This window comes from Vicugna pacos, chromosome 1 (genome assembly GCF_048564905.1).
Source record: "Vicugna pacos chromosome 1, VicPac4, whole genome shotgun sequence".
Taxonomy (NCBI): domain Eukaryota; kingdom Metazoa; phylum Chordata; class Mammalia; order Artiodactyla; family Camelidae; genus Vicugna; species Vicugna pacos.
The window spans coordinates 21935063-21961915 of record NC_132987.1 but is presented as its reverse complement, the minus strand read 5'-3'; the positions used below and the strand labels follow the sequence as shown (position 1 = coordinate 21961915).

At 37.1% G+C, this 26853-nt stretch overlaps 1 protein-coding gene across 11 annotated transcripts in view; it reads left to right on the top strand.

Moving 5' to 3' along the window:
• The window catches only part of SLC9A9 (solute carrier family 9 member A9), a 599624-nt gene that overhangs the window by 224796 nt on the left and 347975 nt on the right, over positions 1 to 26853 (top strand). For all 11 annotated transcript variants that reach the window (XM_072958726.1, XM_072958712.1, XM_072958718.1 and 8 more), the window contains one exon: positions 17595 to 17710. In XM_072958726.1, coding sequence (XP_072814827.1) covers positions 17595 to 17710 — 116 coding nt within the window. The remainder of the gene's footprint in view (positions 1 to 17594; positions 17711 to 26853) is intronic.

Genomic DNA, 26853 nt, shown 5'->3' with positions numbered 1-26853 from the left:
CTTGTAAACGTGCCAATTCCTAAGAAATGGCCTAGGTGGGATGCACTCGCTATCTATTTTTTCTTCTCAGCTTCAGTCATTCTTTTCTCCCTTGTTTATCTCCCTGTAACCTATTTGATCTTTAACTTCTGTGGCTTGAACTTTCCATCACCATCTGGATCCTTCTGCCTTCATTGAACATGATTAGCTGCTTAATTCTTACCGCTTGAGAATGGTACATCTGCATTGTGATGTGTGGACCTACTAACCCTGCCGCTGTTGATTCAACTAATCATGTTTTCTCTCTTTATCTGCAAATGGATAAGGCCACCTGTCCATAGAAGATGTGTTCTTTCTGGACTTGTTTGCCTCCTCAATACCAGTGACATAGCTCCCTAAAATGGAGAATTATGTTGGTAACTAAAAAGACTTGTCTGGAAGCAAAATTATCTTTCAAAAAACAGGGAGCATCTCAGTTCAAACTAGTATATCAGAATTCACAGACACAAATGCAGAGGGGGATGAGGCAGGGCATGTAAAAGATTGGAGCCACCTAGATGTAAGAGTAGTTCAGACTGTGGCAAAGCAGAAGCGGGCAGCCACCACCCAGTTCCAGTGGGTTGTTTCCATGAGGGAACAATGGTCCAACATTGCTAGATGTTATTTTCCAGGAGAATTTCATAGTCTAAATTTTTATTTGTCATCTTTTACTATTAGCTACTAATCCTAACAATTTTCAAGACACTCAACTGCTGCTCTGTGGTAGGTGAGGAATGAAAGAGAGAAGCCACGCTGAGAAAGCACTATTCATTGGAAAATGATACCATGTGTGTAGTTTATGACCTTGCTCCTTAAAATGTGGTCCATTGACCAGCAGTATTCATATCACCGTATTCAAATCTGAATGAATTAGAATTCAGAATCTCCGGCCCTACCCCAGACCTCCTGAATTAGTGTCTCCATTTTAACCAGGTTCCTAAGTGACTGGTCTGCACATCAGAATTTGAGAAGCCCTGATATCAGTTTAAGGTGATGGTTAGTGTAAGGACAACTCTGATGTTCTGGAAGGGGGCTTCACCACGGTTCACCCATCCTAGGAGGCACCAAAGGAGGCTTTATTAAGCTCTAAAAGCTACAGACAGGCAGCTGAATGTTGTGGTTTATTTGCAGTCCTCTCTCCCCCATCTCTTCCCATCTTCCTTTGCCCCTTTCCTGGTCTCACCAATTGTGGTTGGAGAAAACAGGGCTGTTGCTCTCCATCGACCTCCCAGACCTCCAAGCCAACAGCAAGAGAACCACATAAAGGGCTTTAGCAACCTCTTTCACTTTCGTTCTACAATTCTCTCTCCTTTTTTTCCCTCTGCCTTTTGCACATTCCCTTACTTACCACCTCCCCCTTGGCCATCATCTTACTTGTTTTCTGTTTTGTTTTGTTTTGTTTTGCCTTAGCCTTTGCCCAACACCATTTGAGCTGACAACTTCATTCTGGTCTGATTTCCAAACCTTGACCTTGTACTCCCATAGGATGCTTCTCTGGAGTGTCCTTCCTCCTCTCACAACCACGTAACAGGAGAGACTTGCCTGAGTTCAGCATAGGCTTCTGGGCACTGGTGGCCACTTCTCCACTTGTCAGGAGTCTGGGATGAGACTCTTTAATTAATCTCTTCTTTTATGTGAGCTGATAATTAACAGGTAATACTTAATAAGAAATTAAGTAGGTGGTTTTTCTGAAAAATATTGACATTTGAGCCTTGAAGAAAAAAACGCCATTTCTCTTTTGAAAATAACTCCAGGTAACAGCTGTGCCAAATCCAGCTAAGTTGCTGTATGGTGGCTTAGCGTGCAGTAACAGGAAGTGACTTACTCTTTTGGGGATAAACCTCACATTATGAAAATGCATTTAATTGAAGATATCTTCTTTGACAAACAATCTCTTTGTGAAAAGTATCCTGCCAAACAACTTTCTGATGTCATATCTCCCCCAGCTTTTCTACAACAAGAGGACAGTCTCTGCTGCCCTCACTTCTTGGCCTTATAGCGTGGAAGTCCTTGGTGGGTGATGGCTCTGTTGGCTCTGACTGGAGCTCTTTCACTCCCACCTTGTCCCTCCTTTCTATCTTTTTTTCTTCTCCACTCTCACCAGTGCTCTCATTTGATAGATAATTATTGAGCACTTGTGTGTAAGTGTTCTAGGGATTTGGGAATGGCTACTATGGAGATGGTCCCTACCCTCTTCCTAGGAGGAAGGACAGAGATTAGACAGTCTGCTACACAGTTACTCTTTTAATTCTATGGTGAGTTCTATGAAGAAGTATAAGCATTATTAAAAGATCTGTTAAGCAGATCTGACTCTTGCAGGAGGATCCAGAATAGTGTCCTGCAAGAGTGATGTTTGAGAACTATTTAAAAGATGTGGGCAGGGCAAAGAAAAACTGTAAGGATAGTCCAGTTTCCAAGGCTACTAACAGTGGGGCATCATAATCTGAGGGGGGAAGGAATGAGGTGATACTAGAACTTGAGATGAGATCTGTGTGGACAGGACCAACTGAATGGAGTTGTGACCTTTATTGAAGGACAAAGAGCCCATATAAACCCTGAAGGGAGAGAACTGAAAGAATAAAGAATAAATATCCCACTCTGACACTTCTTTCCCACTCTGATCTCCTGCCAGTGTCCCTTTACCCCACTGACTCATTGGTCAAATCTAACCAAAATCTAGAGAATAAGGGAGCCAAGTGATAGAGCCCATACATGGTAGCCTCTTGGGGCACAGAGCAGGGTGGAAAGAAAAGAGAATGGATCTGGAGAGGAATAGCCACCACAAGTATTTTGGCATTTAATCTAAGAGCAATGGGAAGTCATGAAAAGATTTTGAACATGGAGATACACGGTCAGATTTGTGTTTTACAATGATTCTGGCAATACATTGGTAGCAAGTGAGGGGATACAAGGAAACTATTTCAGCAGGCATAGGAATATCCAGAGGAGATGTAGTCTAGGCTAGATGGTGGATATATCTGAAATCAGTTCAAGAGTGAAATAGCAGTTTAGTGATGAGTTGCCTATGGGGAGGGGCATGGCGAGGAGGTAGAACATGTGTCTAAGATGACCTCCAGTTTTCTGAGTAGGAGATGCTGCCTTTGCTAAGAAAAGAGACACTGGAGCAACCCCAGGGTTATGGATAAGATCTTGTGTTCAGGCTTAAAGCTACTGAGTTTAAGGTACCTACTCATCATCTTAGAAGCCAGAACAAGAGCCTGGGTATTAGATGTGGTAGAGAGGCTGCTAGACATCCTGTTAGAGTCATCTGGGAAAAAAAAAGTGAGTTATTCCCCAGTCTTGGGGGGAATTAAATGAGTTTTGTGAATATTCCTCCCCTCTCCTAGGAAGGTTGAGGTATTGACACAGACAAGGATAACTTCATGTATTTTCATTTTAATCTCAGAGTAAGCATTTGTGAAGAAGCTACTGTCAAGTTAGGAAAAGAGTGCTGATTAACAAAAGCAGTTCCTGGTGCCAGACTTTGGGTCCTGTCAAACTTGTCTTTATTTTGACTTTGATAACTGACTAAATGCTAGAAAATATTGTGAATTACAGAGTTTCCCATCATCTGCTCTTGGTCTTTGCTTTTACTGAAAAAAATAAGATTTTTTTTTCAGATTTTATAAAATCATAAAGTTTGAGTTTGAAACTACCTTAAAATGTATTTAGTTCTACCTCCCAAGTTCACTCCTCAAGTATGCCTTCATCTTTTTTTATATAATAAACTAGTATCCTTTTAGTAGAATACTTAAGGAATGCTTAAATGCCTCCAGGGAAGGAAATTCACTACCTCCCACAATAGTGCATTTCTACCTCATTCTTTGAATAGTTGTTCAATAAGCTGATCTGACTCTTTGTAATGTCCACCCCCCCACCATTTTTTCCCTGATTTTCTGGAGGAACACAGATTAAGTTCTCTTTCTTACTTCTTATGATCACCTTCCTGTTCTAAACTCTGGATGCCACGTTGCTTCTTGGCCTTCTTCAGGTAGCAAACCCAGCTCTTCATCTCTTGCCCATTTAACATGTTTCTGACCCCTCAGTGTCTTAAGAGGTATTTTCCAGTGGGATATTTTGAATAAGAAAATATTTTAGCTGAGATCTGACCAATGTTGAATACAGTGAAATTAGTATGTCTCAAGACCTACACAAATATACATCCACTGATACAATATCTTTTCCCTCCACTACTTCTTTTGCTATACATCTGTCCTCTCATATTATCTTCTCTTGTCAAGTCACTAGGCTTTGGGAATTTTGTGATATTTATTTGATTATTTTCATTATGTAGATGACCAAACCTATTAAGCTATTTGTGGCTTCCTGGCAAGCCTCCCTTCACCATCTTCTGCTTGGCTACTTGCCTATTTTCTTCAGGGCACCTGAAATTGGATGTGGTGGTGTCAGCAGAGGCAGTCTCTCTGATGTATGCTGGGCTGACAACACTAGATCTGGTATTAAGAAACATTTAAAGGAGTATTCTCTTTGCCAACGAGTTCTTAGCAACTTTCTATTGTGAAATTAGATGAAAAATGTATGTTTCTATGTTTAAAACAACCTATTAAAAGCTTCTCTTGGTAGCTCCAAATCTGAGCCTCCTGGTTTGCTGATTCTCTGAGGGACATGTTAGCGCTAAGTGGCCTTTTGTGTTTCCTGACAAAAGTGATAGCTGGAAGAACTAAAGAATCCTTGGGATCATTCAGCAGTGGTTCTCTAGTAATAACACAAAAGGAGGACTATTATATCTATTTTATGGACAAGGAAACTGAGGGGAAGATGAGATAGATAACTTGCCTAGTATCAAAGAGCTAGAAAGTGGCAGAGGCATTTACCATAATTGATTTCAACAGTCTGTTTACTTCTCTACATACCTGAGTAGAATGCCCATTATTTTTTTTTCATTTTATGCCCAGCACCTACAGGGTGCTGAGTATATAGTAGGTGCTCAATTAAAAGTGTATTGTATGAATGATAAATGCTGGAGAGGGTGTGGAGAAAAGGGAACCCTCTTACACTGTTGGTGGGAATGCAGTTTGGTGCAGCCATTGTGGAAAACAGTATGGATATTCCTCAAAAGACTAAAACTAGACTTACCATATGAGCCAGCAATCCCACTCCTGGGCATATATCAGAGGGAACCTTAATTCAAAAAGGCACCTGCACTCCAGTGTTCATAGCAGCACTATTTACAATAGCCAAGACATGGAAACAACCTAAATGTCCATCGACGGATGACTGGATAAAAAAGTTGTGGTATGTTTATACAATGGAATACTACTCAGCCATAAAAAATAATAAAATAATGCCATTTGCAGCAACATGATGCCCCTGGAGATTGTCATTAGATTGTCATTCTAAGTGAAGTAAGCCAGAAAGAGAAAGAAAAATACTGTATGATATCACTCATCGAAAAAAAAAAAAAGACAAATGAACTTATTTGTAAAATAGAAACAGAGGCACAGACATAGAAAACAAACTTATGGTTACCGGGGGGGAAGCGGGTGAGAAGGGATAGATTGGGAGTTTGAGATTTGCAGATACTGACTGGTATATAAAATAGATAAACAAGTTTATACTGTATAGTACAGGGAACTATATTTGATATCTTGTAGTAGCTTAAAGTGAAAAAGAATATGAAAACAAACATATGTATATTCATGTATGACTGTGCTGTACACCAGAAATTGACACAACATTGTAAACTGATTATACTTCAATTTTAAAAACAGTGCATTGTATGACTTCACATATAAACTTGATTCTTACCTCTGTCTCTGAAACTCACTTTTATAAAGAAGAAGACACTTACTCCTTCTATGTTGTGGTTTTAGAGATTACACTTGGTAATAACAGATGTTTTATTCTCCAGAGGAATGGAGTTGTTAAGAAATCAAATCATTAACTCTTAATTCATCCATTTACTTGGATGAATCATCTGTAGTTGGTTCAAACCACCATTTTATGTCTTACTGCTAAAATTCAACTCAAATCACATGGGCATATGCCAAACTGTCTACCCTTCAGTTCAGTGCCTAATAGTGTAAAGCCAGTCCATTTGTCAAGTGGATGGGGGTTAGTAGACAGTAAGTAGGGGCACAGATGAAGAGTAAGTTCTATCATTTGTCTGGTGTTGTATAGACCAGATAACTGGGTGATTTGTCAGAAATGTTCTCATAGATTGTGCAGGCTGGCCTAATGTAGATCTAGCCCTGAAGTCTGGTCAGTTAATATTATGACAGGGACACTTGGGAGTAGCAAGATTTAGCAAACCAAATGATCTTTTTTCAGCAAATGTTTGTGCTGCTGGAGTGATGGGAAGCAGCAGCAGTGATCTCAAAGCTCAGGCTCTGTAAAGGAATACTTAATTACCTTATGGGATTAAATATTTTATTGTTTTCTTGTTCTCTAAATCACTTTGGTGATTTCTTCTATATTTGATTAGTTGGTAAACTCTGTTATTAGAAGAAAAGCCCATGAGAACAATGTCTCTGGGCTCTGAAAAGTGATTTGAAATATTGCGAAAGAAATTCACTTTATAACTACAAAGGAATTTCAAGTAAGAAGTTGTATTACATGCATCATAAGCAAAACAGGCCATTTTGAAACTCTCCATTCTAGATCAAAAAGTTTTCAAAAATATATTGACATGGTTGAAAGAGGAAGAATCAGGCCAAGGAATTAATGTTTGATTTTCATCACTCATAAGATAAATGGTTCATTTTATCTTATCACCAATAATGGTAATATATTTTAAAGCCATCAATTAAACAGTAAATAGTGTAACATCTTACACTGAGCTAAATATGTTTTAAACATCTACATTATTTATGAGCTTGCTGCTTGCTGGAAAATTGATCTGATTGGGGAAAAATCTGGAGAGTTGCATTTTCTTGCTATTTACATTCGATTACAACCAGCAGTTGGCTTTAGGGTTCCAAATGGTACAGCTGAAGAACATAAATATGCTTTAGGGAATATGAAAAGAGATGAGAAGTTTTCTGGGAATAGTAAATTAGGCAAATTATATTCAAATCCCAGGCTTTATTCCCTTTGCTGAAATCCCAGGCAGCAGAGCGTCTGTGGAATCTGCCAGTTCTAGTGATATCTCTTTAGGAGAAAACTGGCATTCCAGTCCTATCTCCTCTACCAACCAGGTTCAGTGTGACTTTGACCAAGTCATTAACCTGGGTGGGTCGTGGTTTTTATGTTTTTAAATAGAGATTCTGCGTTGAATAACTTTTAAGTTTTTCTTTTTTTTCCTGGTCTAAGCAACTGATTCCAAGGGGTTTCAATTTCGCACCTGAGGGAAAATAGTGGAATAAAGGCTGTGAAGTGGTGCATAGGCCTCTAAGCTCCTTGTGGCAGTTACTTCATCTGTGAAAAGAGAATGATGGACTTTTATTTCATCCACCTCCTGGGAAGGGTGAGAGCAGATGAGGCAACAGTCATGCACATGTGTTTAAAGGTGAAAAGGAGTGGCCAGGGCCTGACCATGCAGGGCATCTGGCCGTCTGTTGCTGCTTTAGCCTGGATGAGTTTCATAGTTGGAGATATTTTGTCCAAGCTTCCTTACTTGTTATTGGTCAAAGATTATATGTGTGAGTGTGTGTGTGTGTGTGTGTATGTCTACATATTTATGTATATATGTGCGTGTGCATGTGTAATACACACATACATATTTGTGCTACTAATCAGAGTTTCTGATTTGATATAGTTCAGTCCAAAGCAAAGAAACCTGTTATTTCATTTAATAGTCACAGTATTCCTTTAACAAACCTGTAAATTTCTGCTAGGATTGACAAAAAAAAACACATTTAGAAAGAAAAGCTTGAGGATTCCTTTTACCACTTTTGAAAACTCAGTAGAACTTTGCAGTGACCAGTCTCAGATGTGATGAGACTAAAGCAGTCATCCAGCACTTTCCCTGTGTCAGTGAAGGGTGGGTCTCTACCTAGGAAAGAAGTCTCCATGGAGCTGTAGATCAAAGGCATAATGGAAGTCTGTTAAATTTTACATTTTAGTGGGAGAGACATTCTTTCACTTCCCCTTCCCCACCTCTTTTTAAATTTTCTTCTACAAGAAGCTCCAAATTGAAAACTAGAATCCTCACATGCTATTCAATAATCCTCACCACTCAGTCACAAATCAGCAGGGAGACCAAGTCACCAAGCCGTGGGATTTAGGTGCTTATCTGCATGTGAACCTGTATTAATTACATCTCAGGCAAGCTCTATTTGTGAATTCAAAGTGCTGCCCCCTTAAGGAACTTACCATCAGGGCTAGAATGTACACAAGTGGCTGAGCGATTTTGCTTAGTTAGCAGCCTCCTCATTTAGAGTCTCCTACTCAGGGTGTGGCATGGGACCAGCAGCATTGGCACCTGGGAGCTCATTAGAAATGCAGAATCTCAGGCCCATTCCAGACCTGCTGATCCTCAGGTGATTGGTCTGGACATTACAGACATGATGTGGTGATTTAGAACCCTTGTTCTAGATCCTGGCTACATATTGGACTAATGGAAAAATTTAAAAAAATACTGATGTCTGGGTCCCACCTACAGAGATTCTGACTCACTTGGTCTGGGATGTAGCCTGGGCATCATGATTTTCATAGCTCCCCATGCAATTCTGATATGCAGCAGAATTTAAAAACCACTGAATTAGACTATATAGCAATTCATAGCGGAAAAATCCATCACCTCATGTGTTGCTTTGGTGGCCCTTGTTACTCCTTAGTGACCACCTCCTTTTCCTCCTTCTCCTACCACAACTCGTGTCTCACCCCATCGGCCCTTCAAGAAAGATTCACCTCCAATGCTTTCTTCCCCCAGACCATGGTTCTCCTTTCCTCCCCTCAACCCCATACCACTTTATCTTTAGGTTTCTTCCAAACTGCTTATTTCTCACATAGTAGTCCAGTTATTTATACATGTTGCTTATCCCTTCTCCTAAGCTATGAGCTCCTAAAGGACATAAGCCACATCAGGTTTATCTTAGCATCTAGCAACGCTGGGTAGTATGTGTAGAATGCAGAGGGGAACAGAGAGGGCAGAAGGCAGCACAGCCCAGAGGTGCCATCTCTCTTTACATTGGTCAGATAAGATGGACACACAAAGAATGCATGAGTGGAATTTAAAATCTGGATGAAATAAAGGCAAGAGCTGTGTTAACCACGTCAGAGGATGGACAGTGGTGATACAAGTTGAAAGAGGGGTGGAGACAAGAGAGCAGTGAATATATCCAGTAAGCACTAGCGTGGGGTTCTGAAGGGAGAAGGCAGGATCCCCAGGCTGTAGAGAGAGGAGCAGAGCTATGATTACTCATGCATTCCAGAATGCTGACCCAGACTGACAAGCTCTGCAAGGGAGGTTGTCGTTTGGGGTGCAGGATGCCTTTGGTGAGTGTGACTGAGTCCTACACTGCCTTCGTTGCTCCTCTCAGTCTTCCCAGAAGTGATCCCCTTTCACCTCTGAATGAGCCAGCATGCTCCCAGAAAGTGGATATAAGTAGACACGCAATCAGGACGCCTGGTTAAGTTCAATACTGTGCTTAGTTCACCTTTCAGTAGATCTGAACCTCCTACTGCATTTCAACATTGCCACTTACGCCTGTTCCATATTCATGCTTGGGATTTATATCACATTTCCTTTAACAGCTGTGAAGCACTTAACAGGAGGGAGGCTTGATTCACTGCAGGCAGCTACATAGATTTCTGGAGGGCCTCCAGGGGAGGCCCAAGAAGGTGGTGAGTTGATAGGCCAGTGGTCAGTAGAGTATGTGGGAAAATGGACTCATTTAACTTTGTTGCAAGGGTCTCAAGATCCCAGAGCCCTAGACCCCAGCCACGGTTAAAGAATAGTGTATTTCATCACAACCTCCTCTCTGCAGCCTCTCTATTTTTGAAAAACAAACAAACAAGAAACATGGTGACCATGTTTTCTTCTAGGCCCATAGAAAGTCTGATATAGAACTGGCTTAAAGGGAAAATCATGGAAGGCATGGTACTTTCCATATCCTCTTATAGCCAAATTTGATGCCTAAAAGCAAGGTCTTCTAGGCCATTCCTGACCCTCAAAAAGCTGATCTTATTATGTATCATTTCAAAAACATTCTACCAGAAGCAAATAATATAGTAATTGACTTTTTAAATTTGGAAAGCCAAGGCAAAGATATCGTAAATTTTCTACTTAGTGTCCAATAGTAAAATATAGAAAGGAACGTGTATTTAAATCTCATTTCTATCATTTGCTGGATTTCCTTGTCTGTAAAATAAGATTCATGATAGCTGCCCAACTAACTGGGGGGGGTGTGTGTGTGTGTGTGTGATTCGAAAAATATATAAAATGCATTAACATAGGGCCTAATACAGAGTAGAACTCAACAAATGTTAAAATGTTCATTCCCTTCCCCATCCCCCCATTTTTATTCCTATTAATTTTTTTTTAGTGATGGTGCTGGGGATTGAACCCTGGGACTTCATGCATGGTAAGCATGCATGCATGTACCATTAAGCTATACCTCCTCCTCCTTATTCCTATTACTGTTATTCCTTCTTAAAATCTCAGAGCCAGAGAGCCTGCTGCCCAATGACAGACTAAGTGTCTTGAGAAGAATTACGGTTTCATGATGTTGGTAGCTAAGAAAAAAGTAGAGGACATGGATAGAGAGAACTGTGGAAGTGCAGTTGTCTTGGTGATGGCTGTTGCAAACAAAAATTTTTGAGTGGTCGAATGTCCTGGCATAGAATTTCCCAACCTCAACACACACATTTGTGCCTTTGACAATGAACCCTCCCTCATTTATCCCCTTCCTCCTACCCCATCCCATTCTCTAAACAGCCTCCTTTATACTTTTAGGGACAGAATAGTTGGATGCAACCTTTCTCTTCCTCTAAAGACTGTCTCTCTCTACCCCTTTCAGAGGAGAGAGGATAAAGGGCAGGCAGTGTGCAGTCTTCCTGGTTCCTTGTGCAAGATATCTGATTCAGGAACTGGTCAGGGGCTCACTTGTCACCATAGCCAAGCTGAGTGGGGCTTCACCTGATCCCCTATTTTCTGTTAACATGCCCACAAGCCACCCAATTGATTCCTTCACCCTCTTCTCCCCAACTTTCAATAAAACAGAAGGAACAAAGTCTTCAGACTGGTGGGAAAAATAGAATGGGCCAAAGAGGTCACCTAGTTTGTGAAATCTTAACACCTGATTCAGTAACAAAAGCCTTCTTGGGGCAACAACGCCCCATACTGGGTGCCAAGGTACAAGCCACATGTACAGCCACAGCTCAGTCAGGACAGGCCTTTCTTTCCCTGTCATCTCTGCAGTGAGTGGCAGATGGCAAATGATTCCCCGGATTGCTAAAGGAAAGGTTTTGATTCTTAGCCCATTGGGTTTTGTACTGAGTCAAAAAGAAACCACCTTCAGTGGGAACGGTTTTGCATTTTAGGGGAAAAAATCAGTAGTTTGGACATCACGCATTTAGATGAGACATTGCTGGCAGTCTCCTAACTTAAATGTGTATTTCAGATTCAGCAAATATGCCATCTTCCTCTCAAAGCCTTTCCTGAGTTCCCAAGTAAAGAGAGCTCCTCTGTGAACTCAGTGCACTTGATCTGTACCTCTCCTGGGACACTTAGCACCTTCTATCACATATTCTGCTTTTGTATGTGACTTGTCTCTCCTTCCTCAAGAAGAAAATTATGCCTCACTTATCTTTGCATTTCTTGTGGGACTTAGTAAAGGCTTTTATGATAGTAAATACTGTATGTATTTACTATTATATATATGTATGTGTTTATATATGTGTGTGTTTATATATATATATACAGTAAGAAACAATGAAAAAATAAGAGACTCATCTCTTTGACACCTGTAGGAGCTGATGGTTCCATAGACCCTCTAAAGTCCATACAATTTCACCCAAATTCATATTTACCACCTTGTGCCACTACTCTTGATGAAGCAGAATTATTATTTTGCAACTCCTGTTTGTGAGCAGCCATGAGATGTGAGCTTCTTCACAGATTCTTCCTTATGTCTCTAAGATCGACTTAAATCTCACCCCAGTCCCCTTTCATAAGCCAAACTCCTTGGAAGGATGGGTATGTTGCCTGTCTCAATTTCCTCATTTTCTGTGAGCCCTTCAGCCCATTCTAATCCCACTTTAGCTTCCACAATCCTAATAACACCAAGTAAAATGCCCTCCTTGGCAACATTCATCCCTATTTATCATACCCTCCTTCTTGAAACACTCTTCTCTGGACACCTGAGACTCTCCACTAAATTATACTCATGTCTCTGTTGACTGATTCTTGATGTCCTCTGCTCCTCATCATCTCCACCTCGTCTTCAAATGCTGAACGCCAGCGTTCCCAAGCCTCAGCCATGGGCCCTCTTCCACTTTATGTTCTCGTCACACTTTCATCCATATCCAAGGCTGCAGTAACATACACCACACCGTTCTGCTCTCAAATCTATCCCTTGAGCACCCCCGTCATTAAGTCTAACTCTGAATACGCAACAGGCTCACCAGCTCCTCAACCTCAACATTTCTAAAATTGAACGTGTGATCTTTTCTATAAAATATAGTCTCCTTTAATGTTCCCCAGCTGATCGAAGTGTGCACATGTGCAATCTGTACTTCTCTCCATAGGACTTAGCCACAATATTGATAAAATTATAAATTAGTTATTAAACATCTGGCTCCCCAATAATATATAAGCTCCCTGAGGGAAAGAATTATGTCTATGAGTACTTATTTGTTGAAGAATGACTTAATGAACAAATTAATGAATGCATCAGTGAATGAATGTGTCTAGAAGGCCTTCCCAATCCCATCCATACCAACATTAATAAATTATGAGTTCTCTCATAGAAAAGGAGAACAGATTGGTGGTTGCCAGAGGCACAGGGTGAGGTAAGGTGGGAGAATTGAGTGAAGATAGTCAAAGAGTGCAAACTTCTAGTTATAAGATGAGTAAGTTCTGGGGATGTAATGTACATCATAGTGACTATAGTTCATACTTCCTTGTATATTTGAAAGTTGCTAGGAGGTAGATCTTAAAATTTCTTACCACACAAGTGTCCCAGAAAAAAAAAAAAAAGAAACTGTTGAGATTGAAACTATCCATAAAATGTGAGCAAATAAATAAGGAAAGATACTTATCCAAGGGAAATGTCTCAGTATAGAAGTCAGAAGTCTCGATGCAGATTATAGTCTTCATGTTGCTTCCAGAGCCTGTTGGTGCTGGGCTTTCCCACTGCAGATTGGGCTCCATGTAATGGTCTGTTTCACATGCTTTCACGGGCAGGGATGTGGCTCTTCTGACAGTTAACAGGCCTGGTCCACACAGCTGTCTCCAAACTGACAGCAATTCCCTTGCTTATCTCTAGCAATTCAAAAACTGCCTTTTCCAGTAGATCTATTCATAGCTTGATCAAGACTATTTTTTTTTAAGTTGCATTCTTTTTAAGAAATACTGAGAAAGACTAAGATGGCATACTTAAAAATCATCCAAGCAGTTGAGCCTTCTGGAACATTTTATTTTGAAACATTTTTGCAACATGTCTTTAGGTGTGGAGCTTTAATAGTGTGAAACAAGCTCATGAAATTTAAAATCAGTATGTGCGTCACAAGCATTCGATAAAGTGAGTGTGTGGAGCACTGTGTAGGGCATTTCCCCAAATTCTCTTTTACCCAGTGCTTTCTGTTAGCATAAGTGACATGACTTTCATCCTGTGATACTCTACTCTTTGAAGGCAGGTCATGGATTTTTACCTTTGTATCCTCCATAGCATAAGCACTCTGCTTTTTAAAGAATAGCATCAAGTAGGTGTCTGTTGGAATCAATGTTATCAACAATTTGGCTTTTTATATGGCAGTTCTGCTTCTGCCCATCCCTGTGGCCCAGGCTGCCCCTAACCACAGACGGACCCCAGGAGGGCATTTCACTCGGGTCTACCATCTTCATGGCATTGCATGTGCTGGACTTCACTGAACTCCCTCTCCCCATTAGACTACATCTTTCCTGTCTCCTGAGCCACCTGAAATACTTTCTAGGAAGTGCTGCTAGAATGTACCACTCTGTGAGACTATGGTGGTGCTTTTGGTTTCATTTTTTATCCTCCCAGTTAATATAGTTATAACTAGTTAGTTATAATAATATAATAACAATGTCAATAGCTATCATCAATAGCAGAGTGCCTGGAACTTAGTAGATGCACACTGATTATTTACTTATTATAATTACCAGTGATAATGACCATTGTTAGTAATATAACAAAATATATTGAGCTCGTCCTGAAATGGTCTCCCTTTTTTTGCCTTTTTTTGTTATTATCTCAGGGAAGCTATTGTATATATAGTTATTTTGTGTCCAGGAATTGATTTGGAGTGAATAAGTCATTTACTTTCTTTAAAAAAAAACCAACAGTGTGTATGGGGGGGGTGTGTTTCTCCTGATTTCAAACAATTCAAAAGCTTTACAGAATAGTGGTTATGTAGGCTTTGGCATCCAAAAGTCTGGGTTCAGAAGCTAACTTCTGTGACCTTAGGAAACTTATTTAACCTCACTGAATCTTAATTTTCTCCTTTGTAAAAAGGAATAATTATAGTACCTAACTCATAGAATTGTAAGGATTGAATGACACAATAAATGTCTCTTGTGTCACATAACAGCACTCACTAACGTGCATTGCTATTTTTTATTATGACTTATTTTAAAAGAACTGGAAAATGTGGAAAAGCAAAAAAGAAAAGTCACATTTAATTCCATTATATAACCACTATTAACATCTTAGACTATATGCTTCTAGTTTTTTATGTTTATGTGTGTGCCTAAGTATGTTTAATTTTTATAAAATTAGAAATTATTATTTATTACTTTATAATTTGCTTTATAAATTTACTTTTCTGTGCCTAATATATACTGTCATACATGGTATTATTAGTTGCATATTTATCATATGTGTCTTCTGTAATTTATTCACTGGACATTTAGATTGCTTTGAATTTTTCATTAATAAATAATAGCAGTTTCTTGGCAAAATTTATAGGAAATCATTTAATAAACTGCAGAATATAAAAAAAATTTTTAAATAAATTGTCAAATTGGCTTTTATAAAGACTTTAATTTTATTTCCATCAATAGTGTATGAGACTTCTAGTTTCCATATAACCTTGCTGAGCCTGGATAATATGTATGGATATACTTTTTTACTCTTACCCAATCTAATAAGTTCTATGCAATATAGGGCAAGTCATTTTAATGCTGAGCCTCAGATTCCCAACCCATAAAATTAACTAATGAGTATAGAATTCAGAGATATGAATCACAGGTCATCAAGTTATATTGATTCTAGAGCCTATTGATGCTCCATATTAGAAGTGTAGCTGAAATGAGAAAGGGCTGTGGTGACACTTGGTTAACATGCAAAGAGACTGAAGGGGGTGACTATGGGAGAGCATTTCCGTGGTAAAGTCAGGACTGTCCAGATCTCCCAATGTTCATCAGACATGCAGTCTAATTCAAAGAGTGATGTGGACAACATGTATAATTAATATTTATGATCATTTTTATTGCCACTTATCTTGCTATAAAATGCAGGCTCTGCAGGCACAGGAATCTTTGTCTTGTTCACTGATGTATTTTAAGTACCTAGCACAGAGCCTGACACATAGTGGGGGTTCAATAATAAATATCTATTGAATAAACAAATAAGCTGAATGAAACTAACCTATACCTGTCCAGAGGCTGTACACCTTGTTAACCAACAGAATGGCCTCCCCGGGATGAATGTAGGTGACCCGCCATGATTGTGCCTCTTGCCAGAAACCATTGCTGTGTCCCATCACACAGTCTTTCTCAGTTATGTTAATACCTGCAGTCTGGTTAAGATTCAGGCTTTCTTATGGGAATCCACACTCTTCACAGCAATGTTGGTTGGGTCTCTGTGCTCCAACCCATTATAAATTGTCTTAATAGTTCAACTCAGAAGGTAGTATTATTCCCAAGTTCTTAGGAATACTCCATTACTGCCCCTTTGTACTACCTAGAACAACCACCTTATGGCCTAGTTGAGAGTACATTATATGAGATAACATATAATGTAAAACATAGAACTGTTTGTCTAGGCAATCTGATGTGGTGGTTAAAAGCCTGGGAACTGGAGTCAAATAATGCAGTTCAAATCTGGTTTCAGCAATTTAACAACTGTGTTACCTTGAGCAAGTTACTTTATCACCCAGTATTCAGTTTTCTCATCTGTAAAATGCAAATATTACCTGCCTTATAGGATCAATGCATGGATGAAATGAGTTAAAACTTGTGAAGTAGAAATAGTAAGTGACTATTACCTAATGATAATTATTATTAGCAATAATAATAATAATCTCATTGAGAATTTACCATGTATCAAAACCCAAATTTATATTACTTAAAATAATCTTTAAAACAACTCTATGGGCTAACCATTATTATTATCCCTACCTCATGCTTAAGGCTATTGAGGCTCAGAAAGTTTTAGTAATGCCCTAAAATCACATAGGTAGTGAGTAGTAGAAACTGGATTTAAATGCAGGTGTGTCTAAAATAGTCTCTCACGGAGAAATCTTTAACAGAATTTGAAGCATCTGCATTCTCATTGACGTTACAATTTCTAATATCTGATTTATACTCTTTTTAGTCATGCTCACAGCCCTAGAACATTTTTCAACAAACTTTTTTTTTTAACATTTTTTTCATTCAACAAACTAACTTTAAATGCATGTGAATACTTGAACACCATCTATTGGTCTGAGGGTCTGTAGTTTCTAAGGATTCTTACACTCACTTTTAGTGATTTTATTATGGTCCAGTACAGCAATTTCTGTATTTCCTCGAGTAGGATTTAACAAAATCAGTCAGTTAAATAATTAAATACAATTTAAAAGCTGTAGAAGGGCAAATCTCATGAAAAAAACAGCTTTCCTTGCAAGGTCAAATGTAACCTTTTCAGGGTTCATTTTCAACAGTGTGCTGAAGTTACAGGTACTCTAACCTAGCAGTGATTATTCTCCACCTGGTGTGGAAGTGTCTTGACACCAGCAGTAGTACAGACTCATCTGTTGTACAGTAGCTGGTTGACATGGTCCCCTGTGAGCGGATAATATCCATCTCATTTCATTGAGAGACTTGAAATTTCAACCCTTTTCAGACATCTCCTAGCAGACAAAACAACCTGAAAAGCAAGCCATCTACAGATGTTAAGCCGGACACCACATTTGTGGGCCTGATTTGCTATGCCATATTTGACAGATTATTTTTTGTATCTTTGAGACTTATCTTGTTTTCATTGAAATATACTCTAAAATGTTGTTACCTTTGCCAAGTGAAGGAGTTGTGATGTTTGGTAAAAGTGTCTTTCATAGTCAAGAGATTTAGACAGTGTACTGAGAACTAGTATGGCATGAATTGATAGAGTAGTGGTAACTTGGCAATGATCCTTTTTCAGGAAGCACATTAGAATGTTAGCTATGATTGCATGGGTTTATACAGGATTCAACTTGAGGTTTGAAGATCATATTTTTCTCTTCAACAGGTTAATTATTTATGGCTTTGTGAAGGCTATGGTATATGCTGACCAGCTGAAAAATGGAGACTTTCATTTCACTGACTGTTTGTTTTTTGGTTCACTGATGTCTGCTACAGATCCAGGTAATTGCCCAAATAATGTTTTCTTCTTTATAAGAGTCAAACATGTAAATTGAATGTTCCTTTAAAGACCATCACCTGAGCCTGCATAATAATAATTCCTTATTCCTCTTTATTTGCAATTGACATACATGTTAGAGATTACAAAAAAAAAATAAGAAAAGAAACAGATGAACTTTCTAACAGCTCTCAAAAAATGGTTTTGAAAGCAATTTTAGTAATGGGAAAGACTCTTTAAAATTCATTATAGTTTATTTCTCTAGAATATGCAGCCATTTTGAACTATGGTCCTTAAATTTTCTCTGTTTAACTTCTTTCAAAAATGATTTGCTGAATTAAATAGTAAAAAATATTTTTAGAAAATTACTTACTATGTAACTTTTGAAACTAAGAGAGAATAGTAAAAACATTTATCATATATACTTCAAATCAAATTATGATAATTATCAAATATGATCAATATTTTTATCTATACCCTCTTGTAGTATTCCCAGTGTGACTGAATTATGTTAAAGCAAATCCCAGACATCATATTTTATTTGTAAATATTTTGAAAAACTACCATTGTCAATATGAAACCTAAAAATATTAATAATCATTTAAAAAATATTATCAAAGAGCTAGCCTCTGTTCAGATATCCCCAATAGTCTTTTTGTCATTATCATCATCATTATCAGTTTCAGTAGTAATGTGTACAAATTAGGACCCAAATAAGGGCTACACATTACAATTGATGGTTATGACTATTGAGTTTCTTTTAATCTATATGTTCCCTCCTCTCTTCTATTTTTCTTGTCACTTATTTGTTAGGGGAAAAAGGCAATTTCTCTTGTGGTTGAATTAAATATGGTACTTAAAATGTTCCTCTATCCTCTGTATTTCTTGTAAACTGTTGATTAAATCTAGAGGTTTAATCAGATTCAGGTTCCTCTTTTTTGGCAAGATTACTTGCTTACTATGAGTCTTTATAGAATCATATCGGAAAGTGCTTAGTGTTTAGTGACTCAGCTGTCAGCCTGATCCATCACACTACTGAATTGCTACTCCAGCAGCAAAGACCACCAAAACGCACCTGTAGTTGAACAAGATGTGTTTATTGTAGTGAAGAGACTGCTCACCAGAGAAACAATGGGATCTCTCAGAGGGTGTTAGAAAGGACTTGTTATAGGACTTGGGCTTATGCTTGGTGATTTTAGGGAGAGCTTAAGGAATTGGGGCTTTGCTCTGGATTAGATGCTGTCTGGAAGCATGAGTAATTGGGCATTTTAGTAAGTCTTATCCGGTAGGAGGAAAGACTGAATAGAGCCTAAGGCTACAATTGGTAAAGAAGCAGCGCCATTTATAGTAGCCAAGATAGGGGGATCTTTGGTCAATTTTGTGGTTTGGACAGTGTTCATTATTTGTGTTTATGCAGATATGATTATGTAGTAGTCTTATTTTTGTCTTGATCCATGCTCACAGAGTGAACTTGTCTGATGTTTTCTGTGAAATTATTCACATTCAGCAGAAGAACAAGGCCCAGCTAATATAACAGGCCAGCTCCTAAGTGCCAGGAGCTGGTTTTCTCTTTCTTAGAATAGCCCTCTGACCAGCAGTATTGATTGGCACCATGCGGTAGCTTGTTATAAAGCAGAGTCTCAAGCTCAACCCCAGAACTACTAAATCAAATTCTAGAATTTAACAATATCCTCAAGTGATTTATATACACATTAAAGTTTGAGAACCACATTTCAGACTTCCCCATTTTAGCGAACGACTTTAGAACCAATTGATGCTTACTGCTTAGTCTAGTATTATTAGTGGTTACAAACTAGTGGTATGTTAATTTTATCCTACCTTTTGCATGTATTAGCTGGTATTCTCCTAAAAGAAACAATTTTCCAGATCCATTATTTGAGTGCCCTGCGATATTATCTGAGGAAAAAAAATGAGGATAAATTATTGATTTTTTCTGTTTATTTACTAATTTTCTGATTTTCAAAATAATGAGTTATTTCCCTAGCATCCTCCACATATGACTAAGGATATGGGTAGGGTTGGCTTTTTTTGAGTGTCATATCAACACATGGATTTAAACATAGTTGATATGTTATAATCTACTACTATAGTTATACTTTTTTGATGATCAAAATATTCCATCTTTGACAACCAGGAGGCTTTTCAAGTTTCTCCTGCATCCTTTTGTCATGAACCCAATGATCTTTCATAGATTTCTTGTTTTGGAAAAACATTAGGTGTTCCAACCTTATCTTGTATGTTTCCTGTACTCTGACATAGACCAGACATTTCTCCAAGAAGCTTGGTTCTTTCTAAGAGAGAAATGTATTTAAAGACCAAAATGTGGGCACTAGGCGTTCTCATTGCTACTGGATTGTTCATTGTTTCCAGATATTTTTATTTGTTTTGAATGAGAAATAATATCACAAATTTATATTAATATTTTTAGTTCCAATTTAGGATTTCAGGAATTTTACTTAACTGCCTTGAATTTTTATTTGCATTTATATTTTTCTTCTTCTTACTTTTCTTCTTTCTATTACATTAATATAATTTCTTACTTCCTTTAAATATATTTTTTCAACAGTATAATACACATTACTACTAAAATATGATTATTGAAAACTGCTTAAAAGTTCATTGTGGTTCTTTTTAACCTTTGTACATATGACACTAGGATGAGCAGTTTAAAATTACTCTGTTTTACAAAAGACCCTGAATAGCCAAAACAGTCTTGAAAAAGGAGAATGGAGCTGGGGGAGTCATGCTTCCTGAATCCAGACTATATTAAAAGGTACAGTAATCAAAACAGTATGGTACTGGCACAAAAACAGACACATAGATCAATGGAACAGGATAGAAAGTCCAGAAATAAACCCACATACTTATGGTCTATGATATATTAATCTATGACAAAGGAGACAAGAATATACATGGAGAAAAGATATTCTCTTCAACAAGTGGTGCTGGGAAAACTGGACAGCTACCTGTAGAAGACTGAAATTAGAACATCCTCTAAATACCTAAATATAAGGCCAAACACTATAAAACTACTAAAGGAAGACATAAGCAGATCACTCTTTGACATAAATCATAGCAATAGTTTTTTTGAACCAGCTCCTAGAGTAAGGGAAATAAATTAAAAATTAAACAAATGGGATCTAATTAAACTTAAAAGATTTTGCACGGCTATGGATAGCATCAACAAAACAAAAAGACAACCTACAGAATGGGAGAAAATATTTGCAAATGATGTGACTGACAAGAGACTAATTTCCAAAATACACAAATAGTTCATACAGCTTAATATCAAAATAAAAAGCAGCCCAGTCAAAAATGGTCAGAAAACCTAAATAGACATCTCTCCAAAGAAGAAATCCAGTTAGCCAACAAGAATATGAAAAGATGCTCAACATCACTAATTGTTAGAGAAATGCAAATCAAAAGTACAATAAGATAACACCTCACACGTGGTAAGTTTTAAAAAGTCCACAAATGATAAATGCTGGAGAGGGTGTGGAGAAAAAGGAACCCTCCTACGCTGTTGGTGGGAATATAAATTGGTGCAGCCACTATGGAGGACAGTATGGAGATTCCTCAAAAAACTAAAAATAGACTTACCATATGATCCAGCAATCTCACTCCTGAGCATATATCTGGAGGAAAATATAATTTGAAAAGATACATGCATCCCAGTGTTCAGAACAGCACTATTTGTAATAACCAAGACATGGAAGCAACACAAATATCCATTGACAGATGACTGGATAAAGAAGATGTGGTATAATTATACAATAGATTATTACTCAGCCATAAAAAAAGAATAAAATAATACCATTTGCAGAAACATGGATAGACCTGGATATAGTCATTCTAAGTGAAGTAAGCCAGAAGGAGAAGGAAAAATGCTATATGACTTCTTATATGTGGACTCTTAAAAAAAAAGAAAGACACAAATGAACTTATCTACAAAATAGAAACAGACTCAAAGACATAGAGAATAAACTTATGGTGACCAGTGGGTAAAGGGAGTGAGAAGGGATAAATTGAGAATTCAAAATTTGCACCTCTTGGGGAATGATAGAAATGTTGGCTATTTTGATTGTGGTGGTGGTTCCACAGGTATATATATTTATCAAAATTCATCAGATTATACATCTGAAATAAGTGTAGTTTACTGCAGAGGAATCATACCACAATAAAGGTATTTTTTAAAATTACTCTGTTTTAAGAGTTCTTAAAATAATTCCTCTGTATGTTTAAGCTGCAGGTCAATATACAATAATGTTCATTTGTTTCATTTTGTTTTTAATTTTTGTTTTAAAATTATATTAAAATTTATCTACAGAACTCCAAAATGAAAACCATAGAACTAAACAAGAGAAATCTAGCTTCTAACCCTATCATGTCTATCTTAATTTTCCCACCATTTTGGTTGGTTTTTACTTTACCCTTCTACTTTTAAACCTAAGCAAATACACAAACATGAGCACACTCTACTGTATACTACTATACACATAGATCTTCACCTTGCTCTTCTTTAGTTAACAGTGTTTTCAAGAATAATCTTTAGCAACATATAAAGATCCTTCTCATTCTCTTTTATAGCTGCATAATACTCCATAGTTTATTCAGCCTGTTGTCTGTTGATGGACATTTGGCTTCTTTCCTGTCTTTTGCATTACTAGTGGTGTCACAGTTAATAACCTTAAAACTAATAGCTTTTCATATTTTGCCAGTATTTCTTTACGATAGATTTCTAAAAACAGTTTGAAATGTATATGTAATTTTCCTAGATGCCAAATTCCTTGCCAAAGGTTTGTACTATTTTGCTTTCACACCAGCCATGTATGACAGTATCTGTTCTTCACAACCTTGCCAATTCAGAATTCTGTTACAATTTTGGGTTTTTATCCATACAATAGGTGAGGATTTGTATCTCCCTGTGGTTTGACTTAGTACTTTTCTTGTTATAAGTAAGGTTGAACATTTGTTCATACATTTAGGCAACATGTGCATTTTTTTCCTTGAAAATCAAATATTTATAAGATACCCCTTTTCCAGTGAGGCTGTTGGTCTTTAATTCTTCAAGTTTTAGAAGCCCTTAATTTATTAGGGATATTAACTCTTTGTCTGTAATATAAGTTACAAGTATTTCCCCAGTTTTTTACCTGTTTTATTTTGCTTATGGGATGAAGGAGGAAAAAGTATTTTTTAATGTATGATGTTTACCTGTTTCCTGGAAGAGGATGAAATGAAAGTTTGTATCACATTTGAAACCCATGGTGTAAATTAGAGGATCAGAGCTCCGGAATGATGTACAGAAATAGACAACTCATCTTCAGGCCTAGAGATGACCTGGCCCTAAGTCCTTGCTGGAACATTTTACACAACACTCTCCTAGCCCCAGGGAAATGCAGAAGTCCCTTGGCATCCATGGAAGTATGGACTTGAGATAAAATATTTTCAACCCATCAGTGATTTCTAGGGTTGTTCTCTTATGCCATATATGGATACTTTGCTTTTCATGGTCAGGTCCCATTTTAGGTCACCTTTGTACAGATCTGCATGTTGAAAAGCATTGCATGCATTGTTTCCTGGTCCCAGCATTAATGGCTGAGTTACTGCATTCTATTGAGTGATTTAGCCAGCTCCAAGCACAAAAGTGTGTTGTGTTAAAGCTTTGCTTCCTCTGTTGCTAGTGAAGTTCCTGAGGTTATGTTTACACAACACAAGAAATCTGATTGAAATAGAGAAAAAAAATCTAGCTTAGTAAGATGGTTACTTATCTGCATGGTGTCAAACAGCTGAGCTGACTGGATTTTTAAATATGGAATTGACTCACAGCCATAATGAGAATCCTGGGAACCAAGTAGGCTTTCCAAGTCTGGCACAGACCAGCTGTGCAACTTTGAGAACCACTTAGCCTCTCTAGATTTTATGGGTTCTTGGAAGTGGAAGATATTCGATCTCATCTCTTCCAACTCCTTCATTTTACAGATGAAGAAACTGTTATTTCATCTGTAAAATGAAAAGTTTCGACTAGAGCCCTTTCTGGCTCTAAAATTTCATGGTTCTTATTTCTGTGATATTGTTTTTTTTTTATTTTAAAATAAGCTTTTATTTTAAAGAAAGTTAAAAGTCAACCCAAGGTCCCCCACCCAGACATTCTGGGGTTCTAACCCCAACTCAGCAAATGTTAGAGAAGATCTTATATAGCAGAAACCCACACATGAGCAGAAATACTTAAGCTCCTTTCTCTTCTGGGAGTTAATTGTTATATTAAAACACACTGAACCCACTCTCTGCTAAATTGGTGCAATTTAAGATCTTCAACAACCTTTAAACACCTAGTTAATCTTACCCCACAATTATTCATTTATTGCCTAAATTATTGTGACTCACTAATTTATGAAAGAGAACCTATGCTCTCCAGGTCTGATTTTTCTTGGCCTGCTTTAAATTAATTCTTTCCCATTTAGCCTTAGCTAAATCTTAGCTAAGTGTTATTAACTCTTCATATTTTTCTTTTATAGATATACATTTATATTTAAATCTAATTCTTCTTGCATGTTTCATACTCTCTTCAGCCAGTTTTCAGTTTACTTCCAATAAGGATGATTTGGCTATTATTTGATTTTATCTCCTCCCTTTCTCACTGATGAAGATCTTGCTGGTGATGTAAAGGTCATCAGCAGCATTTGACAGAAAGAGTTTATAACTAAAGGCAGACCCTCCCCCCCCAAAAAAGACCATGTATGATAAATTACAGGGTAGGGAAAGAGAGAATTTCTTAGTGGGCCTGATCAATGAGCCAGCTCATCTTCAGTTGTGTTTAGACAAGGAAAACTTGGAGGATGGGGCAGGGGAGAGAAAAGATCAACAAAATGGCAATAGAATAAACTTCCTAACAACTAGAAATAGATGCTAGAGTTAATATCCCTCATTTTACAGATAGTCATAGCCCATTAGAGAAACTTCTGACCTCATACTACTCTCCTGTCTCTTTCAGCATTGACTTGGGTCCAAGTTTGGAAAATTTAGGTTATCCAAGATAATTATTTTTATTAATAAATCTGAAATGTCCTTTTATAGAGGGTGGGTGAGATAGAGAGGTCATTAGGGAATGTAAAGACACTTGGGAATCCCAGTGTACCCATGGGCTATTCTTGAACACACTAGTCTTTTTTTTTAGTTAAAGTATAGTTGATGTGCAATAGTATATTAGTTTCAGGTGTACAACATAGTGATTCAATATTTTTATAGATTATACTCTATATAAAGTTATTACAAAATAACGCCTATATTTTCCTGTGTACAATATGTCCTTGTTTCTTTATATATATATATATATATACACACATATATAAAAATATATATACATATATATATATAAATATATATACTATATTAATTTGTATCTCTTAATCTTATACTCCTATCTTGCCCCTGCACTGGTAACCACTAGTTTGTTTTCTATATCCTTGAGTTTGTTTCCATTTTGTTATATACATTTATTTGTTTTATTTTTTAGGTTCCATATATAAGTGATAATAGAATATTTATCTTTCTCTGTCTGATTTATTTAACTAAGCATAATACCATCTAGGTCTGCCAACATTGTTGTAAATGGCAGCATTTCATTCTTTTTATGACTGAGTAATATTCCATTGTATTTATTTACTATTGTTGATGGGTACTTGGGTTGTTTCCATTTATTGGCTATTGTAAATAGTGCTGCTATGAACATTGGGGTACATATATCTTTTTTTTCTTTTTCAGTTTTATTAGGTAGAATTATTACAGTTGGATTGCACATATACATTATATTTCATGCAAATGCATATATACAATATACTGTACATTTTTTTAGTTTACATATATGTACTGATCATTGTTTCTAAGAACAGATTAGAGCTTTAGCTTTTTTAACTTACATAATTATCAAAGGAATAAAGCCAACACAAAATAAGAATCAAGAGAATGTGGTAATCCAATCATAAAGGCCAGTCAAATGTGCTTACATATACTCAAGAAATCAATCATCTAAGATATAAATAATAAGTTCATTTGTGTCCTTAATTTTTTGTTTTTTGTTTTTTAAATTCCACATATAAGTGATACTATATGGCATTTCTCTTTCTCTTTCCAGCCCACTTCACTTAGAATGACAATATTCAGGTCCATCCATGTTGCTGCAAATGGCATTATTTTATTCTCTTTTATGGCTGAGTAGTGTTCCATTGTATATAGGGGTACATATATCTTTTCAAATTAGTGTTTTTACTTTCTTTGGATATATACCCATCAATGGAATTGCTGGATCATACGATATTTCTATTTTTAGTTTTTTGAGGAATCTCCATACTATTTTCTGTAGTGATTGCAATAATTTACAGTCCCATCAACAGTATATTGGGGTTCTCTTTTCTCCACATCCTTTCTAACATTTGTTATTTCTAGACTTTTTGAAGATAGCCATTTTGACAGGTGTGAGGTGATTATCTCATTGTGGTTTTGATTTGCATTTTTCTGATCATTAGCAATATTGAGCATTTTTTCACATGCCTGTTAGACATCTGTATGTCTTCTTTGAAAAACCTCTATTCAGGTCTTCTGCCCATTTTTTAATCAGATTGTTTGTTTTCTGATATTGAATTATATTAGCTTTGTATATATTTTGGATATTAACCCCTTATCAGTCATATCATTTGAAAATATTTTCTCCCATTTTGTCAATGGTTACCTTTGCTGTGCAAAAGCTTTTAAGTTTAATTAGGCCCCATTGGTTTATTTTTCCTTTTATTTCTTTTGCCTGAGAAGACAGATACAAAAAATTTTGCTATAATTTATGTCAAGGAGTGTTCTGCCTATGTTCTTCTCTACTAGGAGTTTAATGTTTCTGGTCTCACATTAAGGTCTTTAATCCATTTTGTACCTATTTTTGTATATGGTGTGAGGAAATGTTCTAATCTCATTCTTTTAGATGTAGCTGTCTAGTTTTCCCAGCACCACTTATTGAAGAGACTATCTTTCTTCCACTGTATATTTTTGCCTCCTTTGTCATAGATTAACTGACCAAATAAGCATGGATTTATTTCTGGATCTATTCTGTTCCATTGACCAGTGTGTCTGTTTTTGTGCCAGT